General features: G+C 48.7%; 2 protein-coding genes and 1 long non-coding RNA gene across 24 annotated transcripts in view; all 3 read right to left on the reverse strand.

The window, feature by feature from the left end:
* LOC118242314 (uncharacterized) overlaps positions 1–10,921 on the reverse strand; it is a 17,245-nt gene extending 6,324 nt beyond the window's left edge. For 3 of the 22 annotated variants that reach the window (XR_014125517.1, XR_014125515.1, XR_014125513.1), the window contains exons 1-6: positions 10,441–10,909; positions 10,110–10,191; positions 8,033–8,232; positions 6,596–7,266; positions 4,140–4,761; positions 1–753 (exon numbers count right to left, since the gene is read on the reverse strand). The exon at positions 1–753 is cut by the window's left edge. Coding sequence is in view for 5 of the 22 variants with exons in the window: in XM_081721354.1 (XP_081577480.1) it covers positions 730–753; positions 6,596–6,919; positions 7,024–7,069; positions 7,175–7,266; positions 10,110–10,148 (525 nt within the window). In the remaining 17 variants the exon portion in view is untranslated. Of the gene's footprint in view, positions 754–4,139; positions 4,762–6,595; positions 7,267–8,032; positions 8,233–10,109; positions 10,192–10,440 lie in introns of all 22 variants that reach the window. The other 19 variants (XR_014125528.1, XR_014125524.1, XR_014125523.1 and 16 more) reach the window with 19 other exon arrangements.
* On the reverse strand, positions 7,357–10,103 carry LOC145643290 (uncharacterized). The gene is made up of 2 exons (XR_004776759.2): positions 8,740–10,103; positions 7,357–7,769 (listed from the first exon to the last, which is right to left on the reverse strand). It is a non-coding gene; the product is annotated as an uncharacterized LOC145643290 (long non-coding RNA).
* A 2-nt stretch (positions 10,922–10,923) lies between the features above and the next one.
* wapla (WAPL cohesin release factor a) lies at positions 10,924–23,175 on the reverse strand. Its single transcript, XM_035532922.2, has 20 exons — positions 22,874–23,175; positions 21,621–22,082; positions 19,918–20,569; positions 19,454–19,746; positions 19,098–19,219; positions 18,869–18,961; positions 18,443–18,607; positions 17,164–17,300; positions 16,399–16,510; positions 15,881–16,108; positions 15,659–15,770; positions 15,468–15,565; positions 15,308–15,384; positions 14,983–15,155; positions 14,669–14,784; positions 14,249–14,470; positions 13,925–14,132; positions 13,733–13,821; positions 13,501–13,596; positions 10,924–12,927 (listed from the first exon to the last, which is right to left on the reverse strand). The coding sequence occupies exons 2-20, from the start codon at positions 22,051–22,053 to the stop codon at positions 12,862–12,864; spliced, it is 3,492 nt and encodes a 1,163-aa protein (XP_035388815.2). The 5' UTR covers positions 22,054–22,082; positions 22,874–23,175; the 3' UTR covers positions 10,924–12,861.
* Between the last annotated feature and the right edge of the window lie 248 nt (positions 23,176–23,423).

Raw genomic sequence — 23,423 nt, forward strand, 5'->3', positions numbered from 1 at the left:
CGCGTGTGGTAATTAATCGCAGGGGCCCTGCGCGTGTGCCAGACATGCGGGAACGCGCCCGGGGGGGAGACAAGCCTGTCTGGCAGAGAGAGAGAGAGAGAGGGAGAGAGAGAATAATCTGGACCAACAGCTCTGAGTTTTGATTAAGACAGAGAACATGTTAAGGGAAAACTATATTAACGTTAAGAATTCAGAGGGACAGAGTCGAAAATTCACACAATCTACACTGCACAACTAAATCTTATACAACACATGATTTCCAACTGGCACTGCAGTACAATGTGTGTGTTAAGGGTCATAATCTGGACACCACACCCACACAGAGTTTACCAACTGTTCAACATATGTTTATACACTGCTAGGTACATCGCATCGATGTACATGAGCTACAATAACAATCACCCCAACACACACACACACACACACACACACACACACACACACACACACGGACACCATCTGCAGTGATAATGTCTGATAGCCTGTCTCACCGTGTTAAAGTGAACTTTGCTGTAACTTTGAGGCAAGTGAAATCTGACGTGGGTCATAATCCAGATATACAGTCTCTCCGTCATTTCTGGGATGAGGAGGACATTTCACAGACAAATCACTTCTAGCTGCAGTGAAAAACATTCGAAATATTCTGAGAACGGCTGCCACCATGAAGCACCTACGAGTCTGAGGGATTCTGGGTAGAGAGTGCGCTGGGGTCATTTCCATGGGGACCCATCACAGCCGTGTCATCAGAACTCCCTGCAGACAGAAACAGAAAGGCCAACTGAAGATACTGAACAGTGACCCGCTGGAGCGGGACTGACACCCGCCCTACGGCTTACCGTCCTCTCTGGTGCTGTCTTGTACACACACATTCACACACTCTCACATTCACACACTCTCACTCACACACACAAACTTAGTTTCAGGTCAGCGTTATAATTACACGTTCAGATATTTCCGGTCAGTGTTATATTTACACACATGTTCAGATATTTCAGGTCTATATTTACACATGTTCAGATATCAGGTCAGCATTATATTAACAAGCTTCCTACCTGGAGTTCTGGGAGCACTGAATAAATCATTTTCAGAGTATGAAAAAGCTCGTAACAATTAGAGTAGCATTTAGAGAATACTTCTGAATACCTCTGAATACCTATATTTGTTAATAGTCTTGTTATTAGTAAAATAAAGGCCTGGAAATTAACTAAAGCATAGATGTTTTTTTGTTTGGTTGTTGTTGTTTTTTTAAGATCATGACTGAGCAATAACTCTGCAGTGCACTAAAATCATTTGAACAAACAAAACTGTTCTCATTCACAGAGCATGAACTGTCTCACTCCACAGTCTGTCTCACTCCAAGCGCTGCAGGTGTCCTGTGGTCAGTCTGTTTGCATTAGCACTCAGCCCCTGACTGACTGAGCAGGGAACGAGATCTGGATCAGTCCAGACAGACAGCAGAAATGATGAACCAAATAAACACGGCATTAAAAACCCAAACGTATAAACTCTGCTTGGAATAAAAGGCAAAACTGCACATGCAGACTGAGCTCAATTCTTAAAGCAGACTGAACATGGATCAGGCATTTACGCAGGACACACAGTCTCATAATAGATGTTTAAACACTTTGTTCGGCAAAACATCCAAGAATGAACTTATGAAATTTAAATGATCTTAGTTTACATGTCACACGTGCTTATTGTACACAATACTGAGTGTACAGTGTTATTCTGTGTATCGTGGAGTGTATAGTGTATAGTATTCTGTTCGTCTTAAGTCTCCCGTGTGTAGGTGTTTTAAGTTAAGGTATCGTATTATGAATACAGAGTAAGCTATACATGGGCTCTCTGTATGGCATATTGTGTACATATGTGGGTGTGTGACCGTTCTCCAGGTTCTGTCAGACTCACTGTGCAAACTGTGTTCCATAGTGCAACTCCTGATACATAAATAAAGACAGCACACATACCAGGAGCTCTACACACCAGGAAGAACAAAATACACATTTGTGAGCAACGATCATGGTAATGTATGTGCTGGGTGCGAGTGCGCACGCACGTGTGTGTGCGCGCGTGTGAGTGTGTGAGGGTCAGGCGGATGTGTGTGAGCATGTGCACATGCAGAGCAAGTGAGCTGATGTGTTTTTCTGCTCCCTTAAGCATTCACATGTTCTCCACACTAACCCTGTGTGGATGAAAGTCAGGTGTGACTGTGTGTGTGTGCACGCGTGTGTGTGTGTGCGTGTGAGCTCAGATGTGACTGCGTATGAGTGTGAGCTCAGGTGTGACTGCGAGCTCAGGTGTGACTGCATGTGTACGCGAGAGCTCAGGTGTGACTGCGTGTGTGCGCGAGAGCTCAGGTGTGACTGCGTGTGTGCGCGAGAGCTCAGGTGTGACTGCGTGTGTGCGCGAGAGCTCAGGTGTGACTGCGTGTGTGTGTGCGAGAGCTCAGGTGTGACTGCGTGTGTGTGTGCGCGAGAGCTCAGGTGTGACTGCGTGTGTACGCGAGAGCTCAGGTGTGACTGCGTGTGTGTGCGAGAGCTCAAGTGTGACACTGTGTGTGTGTGTGTGAACTCAGGTGTGACACTGTGTGTGTGTGTGAACTCAGGTGTGACACTGTGTGTGTGTGTGTGTGTGTGTGTGTGTGTGTGTGTGCGCGAGAGCTCAGGTGTGACTGCGTGTGTGTGTGCGAGAGCTCAGGTGTGACTGCGTGTGTGTGCGAGAGCTCAGGTGTGACTGCGTGTGTGTGCGAGAGCTCAGGTGTGACTGCGTGTGTGTGCGAGAGCTCAGGTGTGACTGCGTGTGTGTGTGTGTGTGTGTGTGAGCTCAGGTGTGACTGCGTGTGTGTGTGTGAGTGTGTGAGCTCAGGTGTGACACTGTGAGTGTGTGAGCTCAGGTGTGACACTGAGTGTGTGTGTGAGCTCAGGTGTGACACTGAGTGTGTGTGTGTGAGCTCAGGTGTGACACTGTGAGTGTGTGTGTGAGCTCAGGTGTGACACTGAGTGTGTGTGTGAGAGCTCAGGTGTGACACTGTGAGTGTGTGTGTGAGCTCAGGTGTGACACTGTGAGTGTGTGTGTGAGCTCAGGTGTGACACTGTGAGTGTGTGTGTGAGCTCAGGTGTGACACTGTGTGTGTGTGAGAGAGAGCTCAGGTGTGACACTGTGTGTGTGTGTGTAACTGCACTGCTGTGACACAGCAGTGGAAGGAAACAGTACCATGGAGGACAGGAGGTGTGTGCAGCACAGTAAATTCCTGAACGCATCACGGTACCATAGCAACACGATATTCTTAGGGGGGAAAATCCCCCTATGCAAATACGCTGCTCTTTTCCACACGCACACGCACACACACTCTAAGGTTTGCAGATGCCTATTTAAATTCCCTAAAGTGATGCATGTTCCCATGAGCCCTGAGAGACCTGCTCTGATCTGACCTGTCAAGCTCCCAGATAGCTTTCTGAAAAATTGCATGTTCCATTCATTCCCATTCACGTCCCACTCATGTTTTGACTCGCATTTTGACTCGCGTTTTGACTGTGCATCAGTCTTTAAGTCCATTCCTTTTACATCATTTAAACCTCTGCTGGCATTTACGATTTCTTCTTCTATAAAAAGAAGAAGGTACGTTGTTTTACCAAATCTAAGCATTTATTCTGTTTTGCGCTTGTTGATGGACAGTGCGGGTGTGTTCTCTGTACAGAAGCTCTTTTGCGGTTCCAGCCATCTTTAGTGACAGACGTATTTAACCTCTGCTTGTGTGTGTGGAGAGGGGGTGTGTGGTCATTCTGTTCTCTCTCTCTCAGCAGAGAGGGTCTGTATTGACCTGGACCTGGAGCAGGTGCTCCTTGCTGGAGATGTTTCGGGGGTGAGAGTCTGAGGTCTTCTGGGAGTCAGGGACTACTCATAGCATAATGCAATCAAAGGCTATTAAAACAGGGAGCTTGCAAACAATCAGTGAGCCCAAGATTCTGGTATATACTGCTGGGTGTCAGAACAGAAGACAATGAAACACTACAGAGATTTGAACACACACACACACGCTTGCTCTCTCTCCATTACTCAGCTTCTGGCTATATGTTGAAAGAGCTAAAGAAACCTAATGATCTTTTTGCCTGTTGCTTGATTAGAACTCCAAAACTCACGGGTCACTGTCCTCCCGCGGTTATGAGTCACTGTCCTCCCGCGGTTATGACTCACGGGTCACTGTCCTCCCGCGGTTATGACTCACTATCCTCCCGCGGTTATGACTCACGGGTCACTGTCCTCCCGCGGTTATGACTCACGGGTCACTGTCCTCCCGCGGTTATGAGTCACTGTCCTCCCGCGGTTATGACTCACGGGTCACTGTCCTCCCGCGGTTATGAGTCACTGTCCTCCCGCGGTTATGACTCACGGGTCACTGTCCTCCGGCGGTTATGACTCACGGGTCACTGTCCTCCCGCGGTTATGAGTCACTGTCCTCCCGCGGTTATGACTCACGGGTCACTGTCCTCCCGCGGTTATGACTCACGGGTCACTGTCCTCCCGCAGTTATGAGTCACTGTCCTCCCGCGGTTATGACTCACGGGTCACTGTCCTCCCGCGGTTATGAGTCACTGTCCTCCCGCGGTTATGACTCACGGGTCACTGTCCTCCCGCGGTTATGAGTCACTGTCCTCCCGCGGTTATGACTCACGGGTCACTGTCCTCCCGCGGTTATGACTCACGAGTCACTGTCCTTCTGGGATTGACCCACAGGCCGCTAAAATTCACGCACAGCCAAGACTGAAATCAAACAGAGATGGGTTGATTAGTGAAAATCTACAGCCAAATTAAAGAAACAGAGACACAGATATACTGTGGGCGTGGCTTTGTGGGCGTGGCTTTGTGGGCGTGGCTCTGGCTGGGCCATGGAGCTGAGCATTAAAGCCCTGGTGAATCAGTGAACCAGTGATGCACAATGCACCTCAAACAGATCAGAGAGAGAACGTGTGTGTTTGTGCGAGAGACAGAAGGAGAACCTCAGACATCCACAAGTCATTCTGAGGGACAAAGTCAAGTCATTATAGGGTCAGTTTATAATGTGTGATGCAGAGCAGAGTCAGATAACAGAGGCAGTCAGACCACGTCCATAAGGCTCTATAAAGAACTGTAAAACCGACTGGGACTGTAAAAAAAGGACTGACACAGATGAAGCAGGTTCACGTATGTGGACACACACTTCGATGAAAAGCTTGATGTGAAAGTTATTTGCTGTTAAGCCTTTTTGGTTCTCCTTGGAACACTAAGTGTTCTGGATAACCAGAGTTATCTCACCCACACACACAGACTTTGCCTTGCCTGACATCACTCGTGGTTTAGGTTGGTGTGATGAAGGCAAGTTGGTAACGTGACCCTGTATGTGATCTGGAACTCCGGACTAATGTCTCATCCGTTCTACCAGCTAAGCAGGAGCGTCCTGAGGCATTTGGAATTACGAACCGGACACAAGTGGAGATTCCCTGTTTCCTGCAGCAAACAGCTGGCGCGTGCTCTCAGCGCTAATTAACATCGGCTAAAGGGTTTGTTTGCTTCCGGAACAAACGTCACGAAAACAACAAATGAACCTCAATAATTCAGCAATGGAGTTATGCTTCTTACATCTGTCACTTTTAGCACTCGATGGTTTGAACCCATATTTCACAATTTTGCAACACTGAAATGTCATAACGCTGCTCCTGAATAAGGCACGGTAGCTCCGTGTGTTACTCAGAGGGAGCGCAGTGTGCTACACAAGCACCGAGGAGGCAGGTTGCAATCTTCTGTCCTGGTTTGGCAGAACAATACAGCTGTTTGAACTTTGTAAAGAGCAAAACCCAACGTGAATGCGGTGAGCGTGTCTGGCTGTGATTTTGCGTGGCCGTGAGCCTGTCTGGCTGTGATTTTGCGTGGCCGTGAGCCTGTCTGGCTGTGATTTTGCGTGGCCGTGAGCCTGTCTGGCTGTGATTTTGCGTGGCCGTGAGCCTGTCTGGCTGTGATTTTGCGTGGCCGTGAGCCTGTCTGGCTGTGATTTTGCGTGGCCGTGAGCCTGTCTGGCTGTGATTTTGCGTGGCCGTGAGCCTGTCTGGCTGTGATTTCGCGTGGCCGTGAGCCTGTCTGGCTGTGATTTCGCGTGGCCGTGAGCCTGTCTGGCTGTGATTTCGCGTGGCCGTGAGCCTGTCTGGCTGTGATTTCGCGTGGCCGTGAGCCTGTCTGGCTGTGATTTCGCGTGGCCGTGAGCCTGTCTGGCTGTGATTTCGCGTGGCCGTGAGCCTGTCTGGCTGTGATTTCGTGTGGCCGCGAGTCTGTCCGGCTGTGAGTTTGTGAGCCTGACCGGCTGCGAGTCAGTGATATGAACCCCGTTCATCTGCACCACCACCCTGGATCCCTCAGGCCTTCCCTGTGACATCTGCGTTCACCGATGTGTGCGTGACGGTGGGAGGTAGGGGAGAGCTGGGGTGGGGAGCTAACCCCACACCGCTCCACCCTTAACCCCACACCGCTCCACCCTCTCTCCTCTTGCCTCAGCAGCACAGCCGTGGGTTCTGTCAGTCTACTACCACCCATCCACCCCACGACAGACCACCCTAGCAGCACTCACGTTAAGACACGCAGGACAGTCCTCCGCTGCTCTGGGCAAGCTCACCCTGTGCCCGCTGCTCAGTAACTTCGCCTCACGCCTGAACACGCTCCTGTTGTCTTCCTTCTCCGGCTGGGCTGTAATCCCTCCAATCTTTCCTTTAATGTGTGCTTCTTCGCTTCCTTCGCACCCTTCTGTAGACCCGCCACGTCCTCGCTGTGTGTAACGCAGCCCTCCTTTCGTCACGTATGTGAGCACGCCCCTCAGGCTGTCTGTCTGTGCAGGGTGGCCGGAGAGCCTCGGAAGAGTGAGAGAAACGAGGAGGAGGAGGAGGAGGCTCTCACGCTTGAGCGAGACCGATGGGAGAGAAAGACTGGGTTAACAGATTAACCCTGTTCAACAAGGCAAGGCTAAGGCCTGCCTGTCTGCCTGTCTGTCTGTCCACCAACCTGTCTATCTGCAAAGCTGTCTCTTTTTACTGTCGTCTTCTTCTTGCTATCAGGGCAAGGGCGTTTCTCTGCTAGGTTCAGTAAATCCAGACATCACGGTTCACACAAGTGTGCAATACGTATGCATGCGTGCTTCCATAACTCTACATACTGATATAAAGGCTCCCAAAGTTGTAGTGTCTGTGCCATCCACCAGGCTCGTGCAGCTATCCGTGGACATGGCCAGAAAGCAGAACTGCATCCCTACCGAAGAGATTGGGAAAACAATTAAGAGAAAGAGGGAGAGAGAGAAAGGGAGAAGAGAAGATGGATAAGAAAGGTGGACTGAGTAAGTCTGTTTCCTTAAAGTTTTATTAGAGGTTTGATACATTTGTTCCTGCAGGAGCTCTCGCTCTCTCTCTCGTGTATAAATTACACCCCCGACAGCACAAAGACGCTTCCTCAAACATGTGTCCTCGTTCACATCCTCTTGACACAGTGCGTGCGTAAGCCCAGCTTTCCCAACTCCAGAGCGAAAGCCCACCAGTCCGATTTTCTCTAGCCGTCATTTCCGACCGCACGTCCTGCAACAGGTGGACGGAAAATCAGCGCCGCTGTCCGTCCCGGAGTGCACGGACAGGTCCAGACCGACACGCTAGAGAAGGGCGTGTACTGGCGCAGAGGGCCACGTTCCTGTCGTCAGTGTGGGGAAAACGAGCGATCCATCACCACGTGCAGAGGGAGAGAGAATAAGGGGAAGGGGGAGGCTAGAGAGCAAGAGATGAATATTTGATTAGGCACACGTGTCTGTGGCTATGAACGATTGCTGGGAGCGTCCTCACTAGCCCCCCGTCTGCCGGCTCTCTGTAGAAGCAAGTCAGAGCTGCGCAGGTGGAGCCAGAGGCCACACCCACTGCTGTGCAGGTGGAGCCAGAGGCCACACCCACTGCTGTGGAGCTGCCACTCAGTAATACTATGGTGGTTATTGAACATAGACAGACAGAGAAGTCTGGTAAGTACAACCCCTTACCTTGGCCACCAGAACAGTCTGTTCCTGCAGTAACCCTCACTGCTCGAACACGTGATAACACCAGATGAAGGACTGATCAGTCGACCGTCTGAACTCTAAAACATGGCCAGTCTGTACTGGATTGGACTGGTATATGGGACTCAGACTGGTCAAATGTTAAACAGACCAGACTAGTCGCCACTGCATAACTGATCCACACACTGCACGGGGGGTGGGGTGGGGGGGGGAATAAAAAAAACAAACAAACACATTTCTCTCTTCTGTCTAAATATTGAATGGTGATTTCAGCATGTGAAGGTGACATTTAGGTTCGTGCCTGTCTCAGTTCATGGAACTTTGCCAGATGAAATAATCCCCCAGTCTCAAAAGTTTCTCACAGGGTGCGTTTTCATTTCACAAGCCGCGGTCTCAAACAAACCGCATGCAGCTCAGACGTATGACTCAATCAGTCCCTCCAAGTGGAGACGTCAGTCCAACAAAGCTTCTGACAACGACAACAACCTGCACGTTTCTCCAGAGAAACGTTTCTCTGCTACAGACACACTCTCCAAAACCCAATGATCTGCCCATAGGCAAAAAGGTTTAACACCACTGAAATGTTTAGACTGAATAAAGTCATTATCATATCTATGAATAATTGGGAGGTCTACAATTTTATAACACTGGACATGCACACAGCTCATGTTAGCAAATTTAAAGTGTTAGACCTCCAACGTGAAGAGCGTCTGGGGTATATCCGAACACCCGATCGTCCACAGGTACAGTTCTTCCTTTGTGGAGGGCGGAGAGATGACCCCCTCCCTGGTCCCCGCCGCGTAGATCGGCGTCGGGGTAACCCGTGTTCGGCTCGAGGCATGGATAGAGAACAGCTGACGGGTCTGCCTAATAACCCTTGTCCTCTAATCCTGCACGCCAGCACAGGGACAGTCCTGCAGGTTCCGGGATAAAGGGCTGGCAAGCAGCCAACTCCGTCTCCACGTGGTGCCCTAAAGGCAGTGTGCACTCCGCGCCAGCTCGCTGGTCTGCCCTAAAGGCAAAACCGTCATTAGCCCTGGGAGTGTTTGATCATTTTCGGCACACGGTGGGCGGATCTTCGAGTGCTGGTAACGGCCCTGCTGACACTGCCGCAAGACGACCCTCAGACGGAGCAGGCGGCTTGTAACCGGAGCTCTTAAAGCTTGCGCAACGATGAATTAAATCTATCAAAGCAGTTTCTCCAACTCAGAGCTCACAAAATCATATTATTATTATATTATTAAGAAGTTGCTTGCCAAAGTCAAACCCACCTGCTGTTTAGTTTTTTTTCCCCCTTCTCACACACATTTTTCAAACACATTTTGCTGCATGTTTAAAGCTGCACCCTCCTGACTTTCTGAGAACACTCCTCCTTGGTGTTTCAGAATGACCACACATTCCAGTGTGCTTTTTCATGCCGACATCAAACATCCGACTCCCTAGACTTCCATGGAGCGTTTCTGCCACCTTCTCAACTACACCCAATACAAGGAAGATTCCTGATGGTAGTCATTGACCTTTGGCCCATCTGCCTTTACTTCTGGTATTGTACAAAAACCTTCTGAAAGGTAGAATTCTTTGAATTAATCTAGATATCTTTCAAGTTCCTCAGGTACATGTGTACTTTTACATAACATGTATACACTTGGATATACACTTATCCAGAGCAAATTACGATTTCAATCACATTACAGGTGTGCTGGGAGTGTTGCCCAGGGACAGGCACAGGCACTCCAATGGTGCGCTTACCAACCAAACATCAAAATGAAGTTTGAACCCGTTACCTGTGTGGAAGGCAGGGCACGACACTTCTCTTACAGGCTTGGAAGTTACCTAACTTCACATTCTAATTTATATTCATCACACAGTTGTCAAGTCTATTTTGAACCTTGTTAAACATTTTGGTGCATAAGCAGCAGACAAAAGACATCCTCACCTCAGCCGCATTTACGTGGGGCATTACTGCAAGTTTCCGTTATCACGGACTTGGTGTGTTAGGGGATATCTCTCCAGGGACTGTCACCCAGCCTTTAAAGAAACAAACGAACACACGCACACACACCTCTGCAGAGAGGAGTCCTCTTCCATTCAGTCTTACCATTCCTATAGTGAGAGCACAACTCCCCCTTCTGGATGCAAAAAGTCTAGAATACAGAATTTAAAAGAAAAATGTAAAAGGCAAGTGAAACCAGACCAGAAAAGATTTTTAAATGACAACTGAAATGAGTGTGTAGCAAAATGGAGGCTGAATTAAATTTGGCAGTCATGTGACATTCAACATTAATTCTGACAAATCAGTATTTTCATCACAGTCCAATCAATCATATGGACTAAATAGAGACCATAATACCCAGTCACAGAACAAAAGAAACCAGAGATAGAAACCCTCTGACCAGAGCCATGCGCTCCACCGGGTCCTGACCAGTGCTCCACGCTCAGCCGAGTCCGCTGTCCGGAGCTACGTGCTTCACCAGTCCTCCGTCCAGAGCTATGCGCTAAACTGGCCCGCCGTCCAGAGCTACGCGTTAAACTGGCCCTCCGCACAGAGCAACGCAGTCCGCTGGCCCTCCGTACAGTTACTGCATGTTTAGAAGCCACATTTAGATCACAGGGAGGACAGGATTAGCCTTGTTCCATTTTCTGCTGGCACAGTCTGGCATCAGTGCTGATCATTTACCAAAATGGCTGGGCCAGTATATCACCTGTCCGTGTAAGAAGATAAAACATCTTTCTTCACTGTTTGAACTCTAAGTAAAGATCAGTGTGACTCCCTGTGAGCACCTTTCGAACATTAGTCAAACACAAATTAGACAAAGGAGAGAGAGAGAAAAACAAACATATATACATCCAAAATCATTTAAGGGACCAAGCCAAGGTTACATAAAGTAGCAATTCATTTATTAAAGGTAAACTTATTTACAGGTAGCCAAAGACAATATCTGGAAAACTGGTAAAAATTGTTTATACATACTTTGTGTGCGTGTGTGTGTAATTTTTATATTTATATTATATATATATGTATATATATATATATATATATATATATAAACACACACACACACACACACACACACACACACACACACACACACACACACACACACACACATACATACACACACACACATATATATATATATATATATATATATATATATATATATATATATATATATATATATATATATATATATATATATATATATATTTCCTGCAAATGTTTTATTCTGCATTTTTATCTCAAATAACTAAGAAAAAACTGCATTTAAAAAATCAGGACCAAAAGCCTAGCATCCACCATCCAGTGCGCTCCATTTACAGACTTTACAACAGCAGGAGGTGCAGGACTCCCTCCCCGCTCAGATTCGTGTGTCTGCTGCAGAGCTGCTCCTCGCTATGGCTGTGTGCCCTCACACGTAGGCGAGAGTACAGGCAAGGTGCACGCTCACGTAACCGGCAGGGCCCCACACCCCAGAACGGTGCTGCCAAGGCCCAGCTCTGCGCAAGGGTGCATCTACGCAAGATAAACTACTTCAATCAACTAAAAAGAATGCTTTAAAAAACCTGATGCTTTATAAAAATGTCTGGGGGAATCAACTAAAAGCAACTAAAATCACAAAGCTCAGAATCTGACTGGACGTGGGTTTTGTTTTTTGTTTTTTTGGTACTTCAACGACTGTTGCGCATGAGCAATAGTAAAAGATCAATAATAATACAAGACAATTTAGCAGTATGTACATAAGCTCTGAGAAGGCCGTGCTGTGGTTGCAGTGCTGAGCCAGCCCGTGTGGGCCAATCAGCCGTGTTGGGCCAGCCCATGTGGGTGGGGCTCTCAGCAGCCAAACTAAAAGCAAACAGTCCTATGCATTGTTCAAGTGCTGCCTTTTGTGGTCATGTCAAGTGCAATGAATCCAGTCCAGCTGATTGGATGCGCCTTTTCACAAAAAAAGTACATATAAATGTACATGTTAAAAAAAAAAAAAAAAAAGGCTCGCTATGCTACAGACTTTGAAATGGGTTCTCTTCAACGTGATTGATTTTGTTTTTAACACAAGCTTTTTAAAACTACAGTAACAATCTTAATGGAACGAAGTCTGAACGAACGTGGAGAACTTTCCTGGCATGTTGCGTTGTCTGGTCATCTCTCAGAAACTTCCCAAGGCCTGCTCTATCGAGTGCTGTCGCATGCATGCGCATGGGGGGCAGGGGGTCGGGGTTGCAGGTCCTGTGACGTGGTGCACAGGCCTGGAGTTCATTTATTTAGGCGTTTGTTCAGTGCAGCACCTCGTGCATCCAGAGTGCCTTTTTAAGCTTGGAGACCTAAATTCTCAAGTCCTCCACACCGGATGGCCAAATTGGAGACGCTGGCCGTTCCACTCCTGGTGTCCAAACCTCTCACGCACAGACTATATCTCATTCTCTCACACACACACACACACACACAATATCTCATTCTCAATCACACACACACACACACACACACACACACTTAATAGTATAATTCATGGTACCTGATAAAACAGAGGATCACTTTTAAGCATTAAAAGGAGGGAACAAAACCCTAATTTTATCAGAATACAATAGCCTACACATGTGTTTTTAATTGGCATGAGAGGATTATTGAGAAATACGCATGTGACACTTGACAAAGGCCAGTGAAGCTCGTAGGAGTCTCTGCACCGAGCGTAACCCCCAGCAACACGGCAACCACCTCCCACCACAAGTCTGTGCATCTCCAAACACTACAGGCTTCACGTGGGCTGCCAGCTCCTACAATATCCACCCCACAGAGAGGGAGGCCTGCCCCACCAGTGCTAACAGTGCTCCAGGTACTCAATCACCCGTGAGATGGACTTCTGTCCTGTGGTTCCGACGGAACACTGAAAGCAGAAGAAAAGGGTGTGAGCCAGGAAGAAGAAGGTGGTTGTGTGCAAGACAGCCAACAAAACACCAGCCTGAATATGAACACAACTTCACACTACCAAAAATCTGGGCCTTAACACGTGAGCGAGCATGCATTGACTCATTCATGTATTCATTCCCTCCCATCCCATGTTTGTGATGCCTGTTGCGCCCTCTTCTGGCTGGTGGACTGGGATGGGGCTCTCTTTATGAAATGCCCCTGTGGGTATTTAGGTAAACTGCTTTTAATGAGACAGAGTTAAATGTGTGTGTGTGGTTTAATCCTGTTTCCTTTCTCTCTTATCCTCACGCGGGTACCATGGCTTCACCATGCCACACTGGACAATGTGCGTGCGCACACACACGCATACCAAACGGAGCATGCATGACTTGTGTGTTTATTTCTCCTGAGTTTTTTTAGTGGACGTATGTCCCAACCTGCCTTGGTGCTGGGTTGTGTGAGTGCGTCTTGATGAGTGTCCTCTTCACGAGAGGACGGGGCGTGGTGAAAAGGCTTTGCTGTGTGGATAAGACGCTGGGAAAGTGCTTACTGTCAAATTCATGAAGTTGAGAAATTTCTTCAGCATGTCAGTCATAATGGAGAAATCTCCTTTAGGAAGGCTCTCTCTGACACCCTGGACATTCATCTGAAACACACACACACACTCATTCAGCGATACTCTCCGAGAGCGATGCATTTTTCTAACACACAGTATGAGCTGTTTGTAACAGCACCAATCTGCAGGTGTGTGTGTGTGAAGGTCCTGAGAGAGGAATACTGACCGGACTGTCCTGACACAGGCAGCCCAGCAGGAGGGCAGTGTAGGATGCGACAATGCTATCCTCCATGTGTTTCCCAGCATGTTGCAGGGCTGAGAGAGAGAGAAACGCACACACAAACAAAAAAAACCCAACAACAATCAGTTCCTTGGATTGGCTGGCTGGGGATTGGCTGGCTGGGGATTGGCTGGCTACCTTTATTGAGGTCAAGCTCTTCCTCTTCTTCCTCCTTCTTCTCCTTCTCATCGTGTGTGTCGTTGGTTTCTGTGGCAACCCACTGGATCTCTCCCGAGGTCTCCTGCCACTGTCCACTCTGGTCAGCCTGAGACTTGGGCGCCTCACTAATGAGGTCATCAGTCTGAGCCTCCGCAAGCACGGCTGCGCGCTCTCGCTCCAGGAAGAGCTACACACACACACACACACAAAATCAGCATTATCTCTTCAATGAATTAAGAAGATTCCTGCCAGAAACAAAAACCTAAAAATACACCCATCCACACACACCCCTCCCACACACACCTGCACCAGAGCAGACAGGGCATTTGAGGACTCTGGAGTGCTTTCTTCGTTGTCCTCGTCCCCCTGCCTAAGTTCCTGGGTTTGTCCCCTTGTCTCTACACCCTCTTCAGTCTTTAGTTCCTTCTCGGTGTCCATCAGCCAGCTCCTGTCCACCTCCATCTCCACCAGACAGTGTCTGTTTCTGGAGCTGTACTCAACCAGGTTTATCAGCAGACCCAGGCCCTGCAGGAGACATACCCACACACACACACACACAACCCCACACCTGACACATACTGAGCACTTTTAACAAGGACGCAAGAGCCGGGAACAACACTCAGAAAGGCAGAGCAGCACAGGTCAGTTTACATGTGTTCACTTGTGTGTGTGTGTGTGTGTGTGTGTGTGTGTGTGTGTGTGTGTGTGTGTGTATACACATACGAGTACTCGGATGTCGAATCTCTGCTCCTGCGGTAGGAATCGCGGGACTTTGAGGACACAGTTCAGTGCCGTCAGGATCAGCTTATCCTGTTCCCCTGTCCTAGTGCTGCCCCACTCTGCACGCACACACACACACAACCGAGAGAGAGAGAGAGAGAGAAACACAGGGCAGGGAAAAAAGAAAAAGAGATTATTGTTATAAGGCAGCAAACTCTCCCAATGTACACACCATGTTCTTGTCGAGTGTGTGTGTGTGTGTGTGTGTGTGTGTGTGTGTGTCTCACTGTTGTCATGGATGCATGTGTGTGTCTCACCATTGTCGTGCGTGAGGTTCAGTAGCACTCCTATCACCGCTCTCATACAATCCTCCACGGCCTTGCCCACGTTGCTATGGCTACAGTGGGGCAGGGCGGTGCCACAGGACGACAGAGAGCTGTTCACCTCACGACTGTAGCGCTGGATCATTTCCTCACAGTAGCACAGGCCCCTACACACACACACACACACACACACACACACACACACACACACACACTACATCAATGATGTCGACTCTTCTGTGAATCAGACAGGATCATTGTAAACACAAACACACACACACACACACACAGGTGTGCGTTCTGGACACACGGCCCTCACCTCGCCGAGGACACGATGAGCTGAGAGTCTTGGTAGGCTATCAGGTAGCCCTGGTTCTCTGGGTTATGGACTGTAACCTGGACATTTAAAAAGTGACACGGCAACATGAGAGAGACAGACGCACACGCACACGCACACCTTCTCCCTGCTGTTTACTTACACTCTCCAGAACCCGTAAGCAGCGCTCCGCTCCCCACAACGAAGCCACCAGGCTCTCTTTATCCTCCTCCTTACTCAGACTGTCCACACACTCTTTCACTGGGGGGGGGGGCAGAAAGAGAGAAAGATAAACAGAGAGAGAGAGAGAGAGAGAGAGAAGCATACGGGCAGATGGAGAGTGAGACCCGTTACCTTTATCCACGATGTGGTCCAGTCCTCCCAGTAAGCGCAGCTCCTCCTTAAACCAGTCCCCAGCTCTCTTGGATGTCAGTGAGAGAAGTGTCTCCATGGCCAGGTGACCCGTCTGCACAGAGAGACAGAACAACAAACCCTGTATGTCCACAAACAGCCTAACCACGGAGAGCTGTTCTGCTCAGAGGGGCGTGTGTTTGTGGGGGGGGGGGGTGCACTCACGGTGATGTTCTCCAGGTCCAGGTGCTTGTTGTGGACGGTCTCACACAGCTTGCGGATCTTCTCCTTGACCTTGCAGATCTCTCGGGCGGTCAGCTGGTCATCCACAGAGTCATCCTGCTCCAGCTCCAGCAGACGGATCATCAGCTCCAGACAGGCTCGGTCCAGGTCCATGTTCAGACGGTCCCGGCTCAGAATGTACATCAGTGACGCCGTGCAGAGGGCCAGGTTCTGACACACACACACACACACACACACGACAGCACATGCAACAGCAATCCTCTTTACTCATCTCCATCTTACTCACACACGCACTACAGTGTTTATTTATTTATAGTTTTTGAACTTTATGAATTGTTCAGTTTAAATGTTCGGTTGTTCATATTGCTCAGTGTTTTATATTCATATCTTGTCACAGTGTGTGTGTGTGTGTGTGCTGTAAAGTGCCAGCTGTAATGTGTTGCTACAGTACCCCGCCAGCCAACACCCTCTGGTGTGTGTGTGTGTATAGAGAGGCTTACCGGGTGCTGTGGGGCATCACTCAGCATCTTGAAGACGTGCGCCACCTTCCCCCGCGCTCGCAGGTGCATACGGAAACTCGGCATGGCACATCGCATGGCCAGACTAATAATACTGCGCGCGCACACACACACACACACACACACACACACACACACACACACACACACACACACACACACACACAGGGAATACTCAGGCGTGCAGACTGCACTAGTCTGAAGTGTCCAAGTGGGTCTACCATCTTGTAAATGGTGTGAGTGCTGAGGTAAGACATAGCAAAGCTCTGCTCGGAGTGAATGTGTGTGTGTGTATGTGTGTGTGTGGCCTACAGCAGAGATCTCCAGAGGGTATGTGTTTTACATAAGGTTTTGTGTGAAGAGGTTATGGGTGTTGGTGATGCATGTTAAGATGCTCTGTGTGTGTGTGTGTGTGTGTGTGTTTTCTTCCTAAGGCAATGTGTGTGTGACATAGCTTGAATGTGAGTGTGTGTGTGTTACCTAAGGCAGTGAGTATGGAGAGCCTGAGTGTGTGTGTGTGTGTGTGTATTACCTAAGGAAACATGCTTTAAGAGGCTGACAATTTGTGCGCAAGGCCGTGTGTTGAAATGCTGTGTGTGTAGTTCCCAAGACAGCATGTATTGAGTGGCTGAATGTGTGTGTGTGTGTGTTACCTAAGGCAGCGTGTGTTGAGTGGCTGAATGTGTGTGTGTGTGTTACCTAAGGCAGTGAGTATGGAGAGCCTGAGTGTGTGTGTGTGTGTTTTACCTAAGGCAGCGTGTGTTGAGTGGCTGAGTGCTCTTCAGTCCAGTCTCCAGGTACTCAAAGTCATCAGTGAACTCCTGATTCTCCCCAAACTCCACAACGTCATTAAAGTGCTTCACATGCTGGACTACTGTGTACAGCTACACACACACACACACACACACACACACACACACACACACACACACACACACACACACACACACACACACACACACACACACACACACACACACACACACACACACACACACCTCTAAGTTCAGAGAGCCCCAGCTTCACAGTGAACTCTTGAAAGGTTTATAACATTCCAGACCTTTTCACGATGGGACTTTCTCCAATGTTCCAGACTCTCTAGTTATAAATACCACACACACACACACACACACACGTCTCCATGGTTCAGAGGAACCAAGCACCCAGCACGCCAACATCAGCACGTGCAGACATTCTCACGGCCCAAGCACAAGAACACGGATGCCGAGCTGTTCATCTCCAGCTGTTCCCACTACCCTCCTGACAGGACTCCGCCCACCAAGACACTCCTGCCTAGCCCTGAAAGCTCAGAGCATCCGACGATTTTCCAAACAGCCTGCTGTCAGTTCAGCTTGCAAATAAGAAAAATATGACCAATCCCTGATCCTTACGCAGGAGGTCTGCAGACATCATCTTTAAGTCTAATCTAGAAGAGGTGATGGGGCTAACAGAGGTAAATACATGTCTAGTTGGACCAGCTGCGGCAGACGAGGAACACAGAGACATCTGTTTACTGGACCGTGTATCCCAAAGGTTAAACAGAAACTGAGGAAGCAATGCTGTAAACAACGTAAAGGATTCAAAACACTACCCCATTGCCTTGGTAACCAAGCAAACAAGGTGCAAAAAGTGTCTTCTTGTTTGCCTATGCCATTCAGCCCATGCGAGCATCCAACGCAATGTATGCGCTTGGATCTTTCCGGGTGCCAGACTTACCTGGCCCATGTTAACACTGCATTTTATTCTGTCTGTACCCTGGAATCTGCACAGCTCTAATGTTAGTGCAGCCTGTCGCCAAGAACTCACACACTCCTACAAAAACGGCCAACCAGACAAAGTCAACATCCTGAAGGTGACTACTATATGACGACATGCTTACAGCTCCTGACTTATGACATGGTGCTTTTTAAAACCAGTGGCTGACCTTTAAGGCGTGAACTTTAAGATATTTTCTGCGGTATCGATTTTTGCAACTGTATGACAGGAGCTGAAGGATCGACTACATTTCCCAGGATGCATTGCTCACCTCCTTGTGCTCTTTCCTGCACTTGAGTGCTGTGACAATGTCCTGGTAAGGCTCCGTGGGGATGGTCACTGATTTGATGACTTTTGGTGGAGGGGGCGGGGCTTTAAAAACAGATTCATCTTTAAAGGAATTTGTATCTCTGCTTCCACTGGACAAACTGTGCTTCTAAGCCACACACAAACACAGAGGGGAAAAAAAAAACAACATTTAAAACTAACTTTTACAAACAGGAGTTCTTTTTTCAGATTAGCAAGATTAAAATATTACAGCAAACATTTAGCTTTGCAAAGGCAAAATTATGATGACAAATACTTTATGACCGACCGTTTCCTCTCATGAGCAACTAATCCTTGGCAATATTTACAGCAAATGCAATCGTCATAGTAGGGCTGTTCAGGTGAGAGGTCACAGAAAGGTCATACGTACAGGTGCAGGGACGGTGCGAGAGGGAGCTGGAGGGGTTTCATCTGGTTCAGGATGATTCCAGTGACGAGCATTATATACTGCCTTAGCAGGAGACTGACACACACACACACACACACACACACACACACACACACACACACACACACACAGGTAAGACTGGGGTACAGAGGAATGCCCGCTAAATTCCAGACACTTTTGACAGTAAGACACACAGACATTGCATTATTACCTTTTTGGGGCCGCTGAAGATCTTGCGGCTGATGTCCTTGGCCTTGTCGAACTGTTTTGTGACACGCTCCCTGTGTGGGGTGGAGCCAGATGGACACGCCTCCTCCAGCCACTCCTGAGAATCTGAGGAGAGAAGCAGCAGAGCACAGACTCACATTAAAGATGTGCACGGTGAGACGCGTTCAGAGTTAGCATTACCGGTTATAATAAACAATCAACAGAATAAAAAATAGCTGTAAACCACATTTAATATCCAGGGGAATTTGCTGGATTATGCCTGTGCACGATAATCCCTAGGGTATAATTCTGCAGTCTGTGTGTGTGTGTGCCCACGCGCGTGCATATGGGTATGTGTACCTGCGTTAGTGCTCGTCTGACTCTCCTGAGAGTCACTGGTCTGGGGACTGTCCACTCTAGCGGTCAGAGTTTCGGGCAGGGCTTTCCTGGCCTTCCTCCTGCCCTTAGAAACAGCTTCCTCCTCATCCTCACTGTCACTCTCACTCAGTTCATCAAAGCCAAAGTATTTGATCTTGTAGCTGGAGCTGCCAGAGGAGAGAGGCTCTCCGTCCTCCTCCTGACCCTCGCTCTCCTCGAAACCAAAGAACTCCAGCTTAGTCTCCTTCTTACTCTTAGTCTGGCTGGGACGAAACCTGAAAAACAGAGAGAGAGAGAAAGAGAGTGAGAGTGTCAAAGACAGTGTGTTTGCTGTTATCTGGGAAGTGTTTTTAAACGTCTTCCACCAAAAGCTGCAGGGCCGTCTTTACAGTCACACGCTCTCAAGTGCCCACAGTGCGCACATCTGAACCACTAGTGCACCTCACCTGGTGGGTTTGCTAAGCTGCAGATCCGTTTTTCTCCGGAAGGTTCCAGCCTCTCCTAGATCTGCAGGTGTAGTGTTCACAAACTCATCCATGCTCCTGTCTATGGAGTCCTGGATGGTCACGTTGCACGCCGACACGCACGACGGGTGGAGCACGGTGTAGTCCCTCACCCTGCTGCGGCCCGCAGCCTTGACCTCTGAACCCCCGACACCAGTGCCCTTCACCGGGGTCATAGCCTGCTTACTCGGCGCGCCCCCGCCCAACGCCTCGTCGGCATGGGAACTCTCTGGGTGGCGGTTGCGATCGGGCCGCCTGTAAACCCTATCCCTGGCTGGCTTCAGCAGAGGAAGCTGTTCAAAGTCGACCGGCTCCTCTGGGGATTCGCCGTCTCCCACAGGCTGGTCCGGGGGTTCTGCATCTCCACCAGGCTGGTCCGGGGGTTTTAGCACATCGTGTGGGTGGCAGGCCTGGGTGGAGACTCCCTCGCCAGCCCCGGGTGGAGAGCCCCGCCGTGGGGAGTCCCAGGCATATGCGGAGTCTCTAGTGGGTGCTTTTCCAACCACAGACTGAGAGCCAGGTCTGTTCGCCATGCTGGCGGGCTTGTACCAGGCAGTTCCAGTACTAGCCATTGATGAGGTCTGTAAAGGTTTGGCTGGGAAAAGGAGAAAATTATTTAAACTTTCCAAATATCTAAATGACACACTTTTAATGGCAAATTATGTACTAATAATCAGTTACACGCTACACATTTCTTTCACAACTAAACAGCTAACAGAGAACCAAAATGAGAATGCTGTATATAGAGATTGGTACGTTTTCCAACGGTGCCCAGGTAGAAAGCACAGGCTTCCAAATACTATTACACAAACATTAGCCATTATCTTTTTATAATCACGTAATGACAAACCTACCCTCAGTGAAGTCATACAAACAGTACACACTCCAAATGCGGTCGTAGAACAGCAAAAAAAAAACAAAGCATTTTCAAACGCTGCAAAAGCATAAAATACGCCAAAAACGTTCTGAGTCAGTATTAGGTACAGCAGGGTACGCAGTCACAGTGAGAGAGTGAGAGGGAGTGAAAGAGTGAGACAGATTCAGTCCCACTGCTGCTATTCTCAGCACTGAAGCACTCCCCAGACAGCAACAGAAATAATCACTGTGTGGTCATCGCCCTGGGACGACCCAGGAGTGTTCAATCATCACTGTGAGGACTCGGAGCACACTACTGAGGCCAACACCCAACACACAGGTCAAAACAATAATCTACACAGGACACTACTGAGGTCAACACCCAACACACAGGTCAAAACAATCCACACAGGATACTACTGAGGTCAACACCCAACACACAGGTCAAAACAATAATCTACACAGGACACAGAAAAACTAGCCTGTATATTCAGTATCACATCTTTACATGGGATTTGCCTGGTACCTTAAATTAACAAATAAACAAAGACACTGGTATAGCACAATGTGATGACCAACACGTCATAACACACCAACATGACAAAACGTCAATACAGCTAAGTATTTGTGTTTAAAGTATGAAACCATCGTGGACCAATGCAGACGTACTTGGGATCTAAAGTACAAGAAGTACATGACGTACACTTGGGATCTAAAGACAAGCTTCACTCTTGCGTACAGTGGAGAACTTTAGACAACGTCCATGCTGTCTGGTTTGTGATAGAGCTTACCTGCAAGTGTGCTGTTGGAGCCGGAGAGGGGTTTGCTTGCACCGCTCCCCAGGGCCAGGGTGCCTCTGCTGGGTGTGGCACTGCTCGTAGCCTGGCTCTCAGCCTGCGTGCCGGGCGTCCTACTCACACACCCGGACACCGCGGAGCCCAGCTCAGGCTGCACGGCGCCTCTGGATGAGACGGTCTTGGACTCGTCGTCACTGTCGAAGCCGAACGGGTCGTCGCAGCTGTCGTCGTCCTCCAGACGAGGCCTTTTGACCAGTTCCGGTGGCTCGGGTTTGAACGTGGGGCGCTTGGTGCCCAGCTGGGCCTTGTACGTGGTCTCTCCCCATTTGGTACTGAGAGTTGCCTTCTTATTGGCAAATACCTCCTCAAATTTGGAGTTAGCCTCCCCTCCCTTCCGAGTATAGGTTTTACTGAATCTGGATGTCATGCTGATGTTTGATGCCTGTTACATATTCTCTACAAGAGACAGAAAGAAGAAAACGAAACTTTCGTTTCTGCATTCACAAACACTTAACCTATTAAGTCTTTCGCCTTGCAGAGCCACCGTATCCATTATAAAACATTCACACTGCGCCAAAATTCAAGTCTGCGCAGCGCAATACCTAAAATTCCGGTTCTTTCATTCTGTCAAGTCTCAGGCGTAGCATTTAAAAGGCTGCAAAACTTAACACCGACACGTTGTGTGGAAATGCAGCGTAGCCTTCGGGGTTTTATAACTAAACATACAGCTACTTTGAAAGCCGGATTTAAAACCATGCGCTAAAGACTTGATGCAACCAACAGATGCAGAAGCAAGTTAAAGACACAGGGGAGTAGATGAATCGACGAGGCCTTATACACTGATGACACGGGCTGGCTAGGCGAGCTAACTTCTTATCTGCTTACTTGGCGCTTTTCAGAAGTACAGTCAATTACAACGGGAGGCATTTACGCTTTACGCCCGGTGCATTTCTGATTCTGTGGGGATGTGTTAGCCACCAGCTGCCCTTACAAAAGCCGAATGTGGGTGTTGCGGTGACGAGTTTGACAATGACAGTTGTGATTCGGCTAGGCTAACGCTAAGATAAGCTAGCTCCTGTTTATCTCTTCGTGTTTACACAGCCAGACTCCGCAGACTTTTTGTGCGAACCGCTGCTAGCAGCACTTTGACGGAGAAAAAAAAAAAAAAGTCGTGCAACTAACACCGAAACCCGTTCACAGACACATGGAGGCGGACTAAGTGGAGTTTAAACGCCCGCCGCACTCACCTCAGAGCGGCTCTCCGAGCTCGCGCTGCCCCGGCTAGCTGAGCTAGCTGGCGTTAGCTTAGCTTACTTTAGCTTAGCTAACGCCCGGCTAGGCCTCCCAGCTCAGCAACCTTAACAGCTGCGCCAAGCGGTTCAGTCAGCGAATGAATAAAACACGGATAATGTGCAATGCGAGTAAATAAAATAATTTTTTAAAATGTTAATTATTTCAAACTGATGTTGTAATTTATTTACTGCAAGGTGGACCGCTGCGACTGTGACGCGACTGTGACGGCCATTAGAGTCCCCCCTCCCTCTCCGCCCCCACGGCCTACGTCACGACCCCGCGCAGGGTTGACCAATCAGCCGAGCTAATTCTCCAGAGTTGCGTGAGCGGTGCGGCAATGAAATCGCGCCTTATTGGGCAACGGGAAAAGCAAAGCGGATTTCGATTGGCCTACACGGGAACGGTCCGCTTTCTCTGAGTAAATGACGGTGGAAGTTGTGGAGTTCATTTGGCTTCAGCCGCAGCTTGTGAATTAAAGAAAAATGTGAAAAACGAGCAGCCAAG

This window comes from Electrophorus electricus, chromosome 10, assembly GCF_041902795.1.
Source record: "Electrophorus electricus isolate QZ-2024a chromosome 10, ASM4190279v1, whole genome shotgun sequence".
Taxonomy (NCBI): domain Eukaryota; kingdom Metazoa; phylum Chordata; class Actinopteri; order Gymnotiformes; family Gymnotidae; genus Electrophorus; species Electrophorus electricus.